At 39.5% G+C, this 12,179-nt stretch overlaps 2 protein-coding genes and 1 long non-coding RNA gene across 3 annotated transcripts; 1 reads left to right on the top strand and 2 right to left on the bottom strand.

The window, feature by feature from the left end:
• Window positions 1-378: 378 nt before the first annotated feature.
• On the bottom strand, window positions 379-5,358 carry LOC101174040 (ras-related protein Rab-39B). Its single transcript, XM_004076141.3, has 4 exons — window positions 5,046-5,358; window positions 4,095-4,329; window positions 3,368-3,638; window positions 379-2,984 (listed from the first exon to the last, which is right to left on the bottom strand). Exons 2-4 carry the CDS (start codon window positions 4,307-4,309, stop codon window positions 2,829-2,831), a joined length of 642 nt encoding a protein of 213 aa, XP_004076189.1. The 5' UTR covers window positions 4,310-4,329; window positions 5,046-5,358; the 3' UTR covers window positions 379-2,828.
• Window positions 5,359-5,513: 155 nt separating this feature from the next.
• LOC101156599 (ras-related protein Rab-32-like) lies at window positions 5,514-10,967 on the top strand. Its single transcript, XM_004076241.4, has 4 exons — window positions 5,514-6,133; window positions 6,584-6,714; window positions 7,640-7,777; window positions 10,683-10,967. The coding sequence occupies exons 1-4, from the start codon at window positions 5,938-5,940 to the stop codon at window positions 10,839-10,841; spliced, it is 624 nt and encodes a 207-aa protein (XP_004076289.1). The 5' UTR covers window positions 5,514-5,937; the 3' UTR covers window positions 10,842-10,967.
• Window positions 6,659-10,722, bottom strand: LOC110016363. The gene is made up of 3 exons (XR_002291644.2): window positions 10,613-10,722; window positions 7,629-7,769; window positions 6,659-6,778 (listed from the first exon to the last, which is right to left on the bottom strand). It is a non-coding gene; the product is annotated as an uncharacterized LOC110016363 (long non-coding RNA).
• Window positions 10,968-12,179: the final 1,212 nt, after the last annotated feature.

Below are 12,179 nucleotides of genomic sequence, written 5' to 3' on the forward strand. Positions count from 1 at the left end.
TAGATCTTTGTACTGAGGTCATCCTAGGAGTAAAAAATAATTGTTTTTCTTTTTTAATGACTGTCGACACTAAATCTCTTTTGGATTTAGTGTCACAGCGAGGCACAGAGAGTGCAAGCTCCAGCCCAGCCCACCCTGCAGAGGGCCCCTCCTCGGGAAAGCGCACCATCCCCAGGCGAGCAACCCCCCACCATTGGCACAAGCCAGGGCCCCCCAAGGGAGACCCGCCCCATGCTCCAGGCCGCCACCCACCAGGCAAACGATGGTGACATTTGCCTGAGCTGATGGATTTCCTCCCTGCTCCACAGGCTAATGTCGCCCTCTACTGGACACATTCTGCCACTGCGTCCTCTTTGTGTTCAACATCCAAACTGCAGGTTTTTCATTTCACAAGCAAAATCTTTATTGATGTTTACAGGTTTTTCCTCATGGATGACACTTGTGCTATATTGATCCCAGAGTCACAACAACATCAAACAGTCAACTATTACTGGGTTTTGATTTCAGATGAATTATTTATACATGGCGTAATGTGATATCAATGCCACCTACTTACAGTTGAGAGATTAACATTCACAGGGTGGACATAACGTTGTGTCGACTGCATGCACTTCAACTCATTTTCTTCCTAAAGGCACTCGAGAGAGACACTTTTCCGCATCATAAAAGTAAACAGAACAATTCCGATTAACCACCACTGTTGAGAAAAAAGGCGTTTGCATTTCTTTACAACCGTAAACAAAGACAGTATGGACTGACATCTGTGCAGTTTGTTACAAATGATCCTTTTAATTTCATCACTTCTTTTAATTTGATGTTTCTGAATGTGTTTCCTCTTTAAATGCAGGGATTGTTTACCTTTAGACTAAGAAAAACTGTTTTTTTTCCTTCTTTGGATACACTAAGTTAGAATAGAGCATGCACCTACTGTAAATATGTACATGGCTTGGTTTGAGGCTGCAAATGTGTGAATACTTTCTGACACTTTTTCAGTTGTATGAAATCCCAAAATGGTTCAATTTGGGGAATAAGAACTGTTTCTTAAATAAATGAACAGTTAATAATGATGTAATATTTGAATAAATCTTATTTATTTATGAATATCACATTGCATTTCATATCCTGAGTACAGTTTGGCTGCACAGATGCTATTGGCATATAATTAAATGCAAAATGCATGGGCTGCATTGAAAGCACATTACTGCTCAAAGGTTTGGGGTAACTTGGGAAATCTCTTTGTTTTCCATGGATATGTAAAGCCTGAAATGAACAGCGAAAAAGAACAAGGAGTAGACACAAATAAACTCAATAAACCTTGCTCACTTAAAGTATTCTAACAACCAAAACAACCTGAAATGGCCCTCAAGATGGACCATCTTTACAGTTTTCCCCAAGTTAAGCTCCATTCTGGACACGTCTGTCCACAACACCTTCCAATGTCCAGCTTTTGTTCTTTTGCCCGTCTTTTTTATTTTTATTGGCCAGATTGAAGTGTTTCTTCTTCTGCCATGAAGTGTAACACCTTGCCGTTGATGCTGACACGTGTTGGACGGGCTTGACTTAATTTAATCAATCTACGGGGTCTCCGATTGAAACCGCACAATCTCATGGATTTGCCCTCCAGCACAGTGGTGCATTGAAAATGTCATCTTACCGTCGTTGCAGAGAGTTTCTTTTGCTCTCTGAAGGGAAACCATAACAGCACTTTAAAAGATTTTAACTTGTAGCATTTTTCATAGTTTCTAACCTTACATAGACATACGGGTAAAGGTTTATAATGATAAACAATAATGTATTTATGGTTTTTCATGAAACGTGGTGGGTTTTTCTATTTTAAACATTAAAACAACAAAGTGGTAGTGTGTACGATTTGAGTTGTTAATGACAATCTGGTAAGTTTTTCAAAAAGGTTTGGAAACGTTTGATTATTAGTAATTCAAGTTAAAAAAAAGAGACACAAACAGGGAGAAAAATGCGATTGAATTTCATTTAATATTTAAAATATAATAATGAAATATTGATTAGGTTTATTTTTGATAAATGTGGGTTGTTACAACAGATCTAACCGCTGATTGTCCTATTTTTAAATATTTAGTTGCAAATATGCAACACAAAAAAAATTATTAATTATTAAGTATAGGATTTCACAAATATTTCATTGCAGAGTGCAAAACAATTGGCCAGTCAAACCTCACTTCTGTCAATGCATTTCTTCACTTTTTACTCTGTGGAGGAGCGTTTCAGGATGAAAAAGTCCCACCTTCTCTGCTCCGTAGCAGCGTATGCTACACTAAGGCAGTCATTAAACGGTGGCAGAAACGTTCCCCTTCTGACTGCTAATGCATCCTTTTCTTCAGGAGTCAGGCACACTCTGAGACATTGGCTCGGCTGGAGTTCACTAGCGTCGGATTTTTAGGAGCAGATGTTCCAGTCAGAGGAGCTTCTCCCCCCCCCCCCCCTCAACAGTTTGTGGAAGAAGCATCGTCCATCTCGACACACGAGGAGAAACATAACGCACTGACTGTTGCTTGTGCCTAAGATCCTAGCCGGCCACTTGAGTGTCACCATGCACACAAGGAAAGGCCAAATGTGGCATAAAGCTAAAGTGTTCCTAACATAAAAAGACACGCGTGTGCAGACAGAAAACAAGAGGTCTGTGCCTCTCTGGAGCCACGAGGTGGCTCCTAAATGAAGAAAGGAGGTCTCACACACACAGAAAAGAAAGTAGCTCAGCAGGAAAACAGGGAGTGCTGACCCAAAAGCTTTGCCTGAGAGCAGCCACGGCAAAAGACAGAAATTGGGTTCGCTTGAGTTTTACCCCAACGCAATCAGCAGAAGCACTGCCGGCTGCCCTTGGTGACCTCCTCGGAGGAGTGGACGGTGTTGGGAACAAATCCACTCTTGACTCCTTCCCAGCCGTCCTGGATCTTGATGTCACCATTCCGCACCAATTCGAAGATGTCCCTCGTCAGATCCACAAATGCCTTAAAATCAGAAGCAGAGCACTGCAAGTGTCATATCATGACATTGTAAAACCCTCAGTCTCACTACAAACACGTTTTCGGCTATTTTAAAAGCCTTCCCAATGTCATTTTTAGACAAAATCAAAAACCTTGTGTCATTTTGTGGGACATAGTTTCTGCAGAGCAGCAGGAATTCATTACAAGTTCGGCTTTGAGTTGTGTGGGGGACTGTTTGTGCGGAGCAAGCCTGCCCCATTTCCCATCATCCCTTTATTTACACTCTCTCCTGATAGCTTACAGCTTCTCAGAAGCCCAACCTGACATTACCAATGCAATAAAAATGGCGAGCAATGTGTCAAATGAAGCAAAAGACGGGGAAAAAAGTGTCACATCTGGGCACTAACCTTCTCCACGTTGATGGCGTCCCGTGCAGACGTCTCCACGTAGCGCATCCCGTAAGCCCCCGCCAGCTTCTCTGCCTCGTGCTGGGTCACCTGACGCTGAGCCTCCAGGTCACACTTGTGGCCAACGAGCAGGAAGACGATGCTGTGCGGCTGGACGTGGCTCCGCGCCTCCTCCAGCCAGTTGTGGACGTTTTGGAAGGAACGTCGGTTTGTGATGTCAAAAAGCAACAAACCCCCAACGGAGTTCCGATAGTAGGCCCTGGTGATGGACCTTAATACATGGATGTGGGATTAAAACTCAAAGCATCAGCTACACCAGTATTCTGTAATGTAAACTTAAAAAAGGATTCTAAAGCTTAATCACCTGGAAGACTGAAATGGAAGGACTATAATGGTGTTAGTTGAAAAACACAGAATTTTAGCAACAGATTAAAATTCAGTCTATGGCAAAGACTTGGCTGGCTGTCAATCATTTCTCACATTTGTGCGGAAAGAAAAAAAATAGAAAATATGAACATTTAATAGTGTTTTATCACATTCCAACACTATTTTTTAACAGAAATTAAATTCAGATGTGAAACTATGGCTGCAGACAAAAGAATTTATTACGAATTGTTTTACTTTTTTTGTGGTTTTGAATTTTGTCTTCCTGAATGTCAGTGTCCTTTTTTTTTTTTTTTAACCTTAAGTTTAGGTCTTAGTATTAATAATATGAACTTTTTCTTACCTGAACCTCTCTTGTCCTGCAGTGTCCCAGATCTGCAGTTTGATCCTCTTTCCTGGTTCAATCTCCACCAGGCGAGAAAAGAAGTCCACTCCCACAGTGGGGTCTGACACCTGGGCAAAGCGGCCCTCCGTGAACCTCCGGATCAGGCAGGACTTTCCCACCGTGGAATCTCCGATCACAATCAGACGGAACTGGTAAAGCCATATCGTCTCCATGTCTCGCCAAAAGTCAAATTCTGCCGCAAAGAAAGCCCATTATCATAGTGTCAAACAAGTTAGAAAAAAATGTTTTATTCTAGGAATCCAGCTCTAATCCAAGATGGGATTTATTGACTTCAAACAAAAGAAGAAAATGTGTTTAAAAATATTTGTTTGAAAAAGTAAAAGCAGAAAACAAGACGTCTGCTTCCTGCAGAGTCCCGTAAATGTTGTCTAACATTTAAGTCCAGATAAAAAGGGATTTAGGAAAGCTGTAAACACACAAATCCTTATTTGAAGCAGTAAGGGAGTCATAGATTAACCACTTTTAATCTTTAAACTGTGAATTACATAGATTATTCATGGATTATCAAAAGAATACAGCTGTTTTAAATAATCCTGTGAATATATGATTAACGCTTGGATGATCTAATTTGAGGAGGAGGATGGGGAGTGGGGGACTCCTCCCCCACTCAAATAAACAGTGGTGTAGTCACCCCCCATGTGGATTGTGTAGTAGTTGATAAACAGCTATATTGCAGCAGGGGCAAATAAACACATCAAAAATGATTTAACCTTAAATTAATTTCCAAATATTAGACATAGGCCTAAATCATTTTGATTGAAGACATATTCCATCAAAAGTGCTGGGTTAGCTCTGAGCCTTAGGCCTGTCTTACTACTACGAAGATGTTCCTTAAATAGTGCAGATTTAGGACAATAGGAACTACAAACCCCAGAAGGAAGGACCTACCTCGAGTTCAGAGCTCAAAACCTGGGAAAAACAGGCACCATATTGATGACTGTGGCTTCTGCAAATAAGCCCTCGCACCGGCAGCGTCTGTTGCTGCAGCTTCCACAAATAATACCGCCTTAAAGGTTCCCCCGGACCAGCATCAGAGCTCCGGCCGTGTGAAAGGCGGGACGCGGCCTGCTGAGCGCGCAGAAGCCCGGATGACCCTCACGGCTGCGCCGCCGCCGGTATTTCCGTGACGATCCGCGGATGAAATGGCAGCAAGACACAACAGCAGCCGCGGCATCCCACACGGCTCTTCCTCGCCCTCATCAGCACCAGTACCGTCACTACAGAGGGACGTGCGCAGGCGCGAACGCTCATGATGCTGCGTTCACATGGGGTCGGAAATTAGAATACCCCAGACTTGCAGAATAAATGCAGCTTCGAAAAGCTATATTTCGGCTTTTATATAAAAAAAACAAAAACAAACAAATAAATGAATAAAATAATTTTTTGCATTTTTAAAATCCAGCATTAATATTTATTTATAAATACACAATGGAAGCATATTACAGAGATAAACTTTTTGACTTTTAATTTATTTTGTACTTTTGTGGTGACATAAATGCTGCCTGAAACAGGGTTGAACTGTTTCTTCCTTTTATTTTCAGTCAGTTTAAGAAACTAAAATAAATGTACATTTACGAGGAGTACTTGAACGCATCTGCATCTTTCAGATTGCGACCAGGGCAGTTAAGAAGAAGCAGATTACCTCTTCTCTTGACACAAGGCTATAACTCTGACACAGCAATTTACTAAGAAGGAAAATGATTTGTAAAACTTAAAGACTTCTTTTTTCTTTTTGCAAAGATTTCTCTTGAATTGTGTTTTTTTTTTTGAAGCTGTGGAGATGCAGCAGCAGGAATTTCTGTTCAAAGTTCTGGTCATCGGGGACTTGGGCGTTGGAAAAACGTCCATCATCAAGCGGTATGTCCATCAGATCTTCTCTCAGCACTACAGAGCCACCATCGGGGTTGACTTCGTCCTTAAAGTGCTGCAGTGGGACAATGACAGGGTGGTCCGCCTGCAGCTGTGGGACATAGCAGGTCTGTCAAAGATTTAACACCTCACATTCAACAAAGTTTTATTTGAACCCTAAACCCCTTTATTCACGTGCCAAATCCTGATTTCCCTCTTGCAAGGGAGAAGATCGGTGAGAAAATGTATTTGTTAGAGTTTAAACAATGTAAAATAACTTTATTAACTCAATTCTGTCTCCATAAACACCTATTGATTACGAAATATGTTGTAAATCTGTCATAAATCCCCTCCCTGCATGCATTTTGATGCCCGCACGTGGAATTTCGATCTTGTGCTTGTGACTCCACTGATCCCATGCTCAAAAGTTTTAGTCACATGGTTGCAGCCACTCGAGCATAAACTCTCCTTCACACACACTTGTCACTTTCACTCAATGACATGGTAAATTTCTGTCTAATGGGCTTGAATAGTATCTTTGTGTGTGTGTGCGTCTGATAGCAGTTGCTGTGTCCCAGGACAGGAGCGGTATGGGAACATGACTCGTGTGTACTACAGGGAGGCTGTAGGAGCCCTGGTGGTGTTCGATGTGACCAGGGCCTCCACGTTTGATGCCGTGCTGAAGTGGAAGGACGACCTGGATTCTAAGGTGGAGCTGGACGTACCTGCACAAGCCAACCAACGTCTGAGAACAAGAATTATGAAACACCAAACTGCAAAAAACAAAAACAACAACAAAAAAATGAGTCAAACCACACAGATGGTTCTTTTTATGCGATAACTCCACGTCCCTTTGAAATTAATTGTCTTGTTATAGTTATAATTTCAAGTGGTTTTTGGTTTGCGCTGCAGGTTTGATTTCTTTTTTTTTTGCAAAGTATACGAATCTTTTACTGATTGTATGTTTCCCAACAGTTTAAGCCCTTTATCCTTCAATGGCTTCCTTTTCTAGTGATTATAAGGCTTCATTGCATTCCTCTGTACAGATGGCAGCTTCTAAAACTGAGGCTTAACAAAGGCGCTTTAAACATTTATTTTTCCACTAAAAAATAATAGAAAAACATTTGAATAGAAGAGTTTTAACATCTTACTTTTCTTGTTTTCAATTGCTGGAGGGCCTGTTTCTGTTTGAGCTGCATGGTCATTAAGTACAGTTTTAAAACTTGAAGGACATCTTCATATGAGTAAATAGTATATAGAAATATATAGTATAAGTATATAGTACATAATGTGTGGAAAAAAAACTCTACACCTTGATATTAAAAACAAATCTACAGCTTTAAATAATGAAAAAAAAAAAAGTGGATTTGTTTGTCATTTTTATTTTAAAAAAAGTCACTTATATGCATATTCATGTCCTTACACATGCAAATGTGACTATAAATAAAACTCTACAGCTTTCAATAACTGCAAGAAAGAATGAAAATCTCAAGAAAAGAGTTTGGAGATTGAAGGGACATCTAGTGGTCAATATTGAGAATTGCATTCTCTTTTTTTAAAAACGTTTTAAAAAATACCAGAAGGTTCAGGTTTTCTGGTGACAACAAGAGCTCATCTATTCACCTTTCCCCCAGGTGACTCTGAGCCACGGGAGACCAGTTCCAGCTGTACTCTTAGCCAACAAGTCGGACCAGATGGCTTCCCAGGTGCCCAAACTGGACTCCTTCTGCAGAGAGAACGGCTTTGTGGGCTGGTTTGGGACCTCTGCAAAGGTGAGAGCGTGGAGAAGAAAGACAAAGTAATTTCTGCAGCTTTCTGGCTGAATTACTGTTAACACAAGAGGTTTGGAAACTTTAGCTTTAGATAATTTAAATAAGGCATCGCTGCTATGCAAATGTGCAAACTCCTTCAAACTAATAAAGACTGTTCGATTAGGCCACAATTAAAATATATGTAAAGTTAAACTGGGCTTGAGGCAAATATTAAAAAGGCTTGATCCCAACATTCTCAGTCTGTTCAGCCTCTGTGCATAGAAAATGGATGTACGGATGCTGAATGTAAAAGCAAACAAGTTTGCTTCAACTTTGAGAGAGTTTTTCTCTCTATGCTTTCAAAAGACAAACACGTACATTCCTGCAGTGGAGTGTGAATTAGACTTCAGGGTTCTCCCATCTGACTCAGAGTGGGCCTAATGAGTTACACACTGGAGTGAAAGGCAGAGATGAAGAACAGTAGCTAGAGAGCGTGACTCAGCAGACGGGTCAGAGAGATCATCAGAAAAACAACAAGCACTCACGGCACAAAGGTTTTTGATCATCTCCATCATGGCTGCAGAGAGAGATGGGTTTGATATCTAAGTGGACCTGTGGTGTTGGAGGTACAAATCGTTGAAGAAAATAAACTTTGAACAATAAAAAGGCACGGTTCCGCGCAGAAGCTTCTTTGAAGCTGGAACCTTAATACCATAAGCTTCTGGTGGTTAATGCCCTTTAAAGTGCAAAGGCAATTTACTGAATTAATAATGCTTCTCTACATTTTCTTCTTCTAATAGTTTACAGCGTGGCATATAATCATTAAAAAACTATTAAAAAGTAAAGCAAGGAAGTTTGAGCGAAAAAAAGCGAGACAGACTCTTTTATTAAAGCATTTTTAATGCAAAAGTAGATCGGATAAAGTTAAAATGATGCTTGTTTTGGGTTAGGGGATTTAAAAAAAACACAAACAAAGGAATTATATATTAATATAGATTCATCAAATACAGGATGATTAGTCTAATCAATGTGATTGGTCAGTAAAAAAATTAAAGGTAAAGAAAATGCTCTTCCATAAACATCCACATGAATGTAGAAATTATGTCATAGTTACTCTTAGTCATAAATAGTTGTAATTGCACTTATAATACATGACAAGTTGAATCAATCAGATGTGAAGTTTATCAAAAACAGTTGAATGAATTGGTTGAAAAGGAGTGGGAGGAAGCGGATTTAAATAATCCCATCTTTATTAAGATTCCCTTATTTATTGTGTTTACGTTGTTATCATAATCTGGTTCATACCTTTTCATTAGAAGCACCACAGCGAACCACTGTTTCATTCCATGCTTCCATTTGCTTTGTTTTAACCCTTGTGCTATCTTAGATGACCCCACCCTCACATTGACATGTTCTCCCTACCATGACAAAGGTGGATAAAGGTGGAAAGATTTCATGTAATCCATGGACACCAGTGAAGATCACAAATCATTGAAGAAAAAAGGTTCAGAGCACTGTCTAGTGGGTCTAGATGACCCAACTCCCAATGTTAAAGTGCCTAGGATAGCACAAGGGTTAACAGTTAAATTTGGCAAAAAAAAAATAATTTTGTGTTTTGGCTTCTTTCTCTTCCTGTCCTCCCTTCGACTTTCTTTCCTCTGACTCCAACACAAACCTTGAAGGTAAACAAAACTGTTTTCCTGCTTTCATCAAGAAGATTTGCAAACCATTAGAACAGATATTTGCGTTTGTTGTTCTTCATGACAGTTAACAGCAGCACAAAAGATGCCGTCACATTAATAACCTAATGCATCATGGGAGATAGAGTGAAATGCAGTAGTGCTCATGCCGGATAGACTCACGTCTTTGAGCTTCATTATTTCATTCACTTTTTACACGGCCTGACACTAGGGATGCACGGATGGTCTGTACGGATCATCACACCCGGTTCTGCACAGACATGTGCCGTGGATTGCCCCCCCACTCCTCACTTCTCTTTCCTCCCTCAGTGCGCATCATTTGTCCGTTCCCATGGAACGCAATTCACGCATTAAATTTGCGTCTTCTGCCCTTATTTTAACATGCACCAGAGTCGCTGCTGGACGCTTGTGCAAAGGTGTGTTCATAAAAACCTGACGCTCCCGCCGCGTGTGGGAGGAGCTACCATCCAAAGTTTTCCTGGCCCTCCTTATGAAAGACACAGATGAGAGAGACCTGCCTGGCTCTAAGGCATCTGCAAACTACTCAGTGTGAAACCTGCGCCTATGTTGATGAGCTGATATTCTGGTGATGAGAAACGTTTTTAGATCAGTATTTATGAATTCTCGCGGCACACTGGTTAAAAAACAAACTGGTTTAGTGCATTTAGCTCCACACTTCACCTTCTTTTCCAATAATGCGTTCACTTCCTAACCTAGATTTATTTTGTAATTCAAAGATTTTTAGAGGATTTTTTTCCCCAGACAATACATTTTAGCTTTTTCCTTGATCTAATTTGCTTCATTTTCTATAAACATGGCAAATCTATGGAAGTATTAAATTCGTTTTTAACATTTTTTCTGAATTCTTCAGAGGAAATCAAGACAACGGAACAGAAAAACTTAATGTTGGGTAGAAAAAAAGAATCTAAGCATTCAGATAAAGGATTTTGTTTTTAAATCCAAAACCTTTTTTTATATGCCACCTCCTTACATAAGCATAATCTAAACTGACTGGAATGTTGTAGTCATGCTGCTCCAGATCTGTTCTCTTCAATCACTTTGCTCCAACTATAAAACTTTAAAAACATCATTTTCTATTTATAAAAATTTGGATTATAAAAAAAAGAAATACCATTTTGCATTTGATCACATTTACCGCTAAAGGCACCATTGCTGGAACTGCCACTGCAGGGTTGATGTTCACATCTCTTCCTCTTCCTCTTCAGGACAACACAAACATCGAAGAAGCAGCACGCTGCTTGGTAGAGCACATTTTGACCAATGAGGAGAGCCCAGCTGCTGAGCGAGAATCCGGCTCCCTCATCCTCTCTGGACACACAAACACCACAAAAAATCATTTCAGATGTTCCTCGTGTGTGAAATGATGACTCCAGTTCATCACAAGGAGGGGATCCAGAAAAAACACAGGAAAATCTCAGCCTGAAGAAGACAACACATTAATGGGATGTGCTCAAAATCTGGTACAAATAAAATTTTAAATTTAAAATAAAGATTTTTTTTTTTTTTCGTTTTGATTTTTCGAAAACAGTGCCAATATAAAAAAAAAAGAGATTTCTACTTTATCTGGTTACATCCCAATAAGAAAATCATAAAAACTAACCAATAGCATAACAAGAAACATTTAATAAACCTAGCTAATGAGATACTAGAACAAAACTTAACCCATCAAAATCTATTTTCTTTCCCCGCTGTATTCTTTCTGGGGTCACTACTGTTGGGTGAAGGCGGGGTAGACCCTAGACAGGTCGCCATTCTGTTACAAAACTAAAAAAAACACTAGTTTTTTCTATGAAAGCTGAAAAAGATGATAACAACAATGAAACGATACATTTAAGGTAAGCTAATTTTAAAAGAATACCTGATTAAAACCTTTTTATCTTCAAAATCTTTCCAATTATTCATTACAGGGGAAGACATTTTTAAAAGAGCTAAAAGTTTATTGTTTTAGTCTTAAGGTTATTGCCAAACTAAATCAGTGTTTGTGTTCTGTACAGAAAAGCGTTCATGAGTTTAAGCTCAGAATCTGAAGGTCAGAAATGTTAATTCTCAACATACAACCACAAATTACATAAGTAATGAGCACACAAAAAGATGTGAGTCTGAACAATGTGTCTGTTCGGCACTTGACAGACCTGGACCAGCCTCCCCTCATTTCAAAATAAGAGATTTATTATCAGGAGGTGGGGGAGGTTTTTTCTTAGATTAGTTCCTAATAATTACTTGCTTTTGTTTGAATAAATAAATAATATGTCTAAATAAGAAATGAGAATTCTTCAGATGTCTTCAAACTTATTTCATTTTTTCAAACTGAAAGTACTTTTTCAAAGCTTTCGTTTTCTGAATGAATACCAAACATTTGTCTTCAGATAAGTCTGTGTTCTCATGGGCTGGCAGGTTTCTTAACTTGAATGACAAATGTCGCCTTTGCTTTGTGAGGAGGGTAAAATTGTGCTCAGTGAATTTGTCTAAACGGCTTCCATTCAGTTTATAACTCCATCTATGATTTTGGTAAAACTTTCCCGACCCTGTATTTGAGTTCTTACTTATTAGTACTTCTATCTCTCATTCAAATAAGCCACTGGCGTATGATGCATAATGGTAAAAAATAAAAAAAGTATTTGCAATAAACCACGTTCATCTCTGTTGAGTCACCAAAAATAATCATTCAAGGCAGATGTGCTTTGCCCCAAACATATCTGCAA

This window comes from Oryzias latipes, chromosome 14 (assembly GCF_002234675.1).
Source record: "Oryzias latipes chromosome 14, ASM223467v1".
NCBI classification, from domain to species: Eukaryota; Metazoa; Chordata; class Actinopteri; order Beloniformes; family Adrianichthyidae; genus Oryzias; species Oryzias latipes.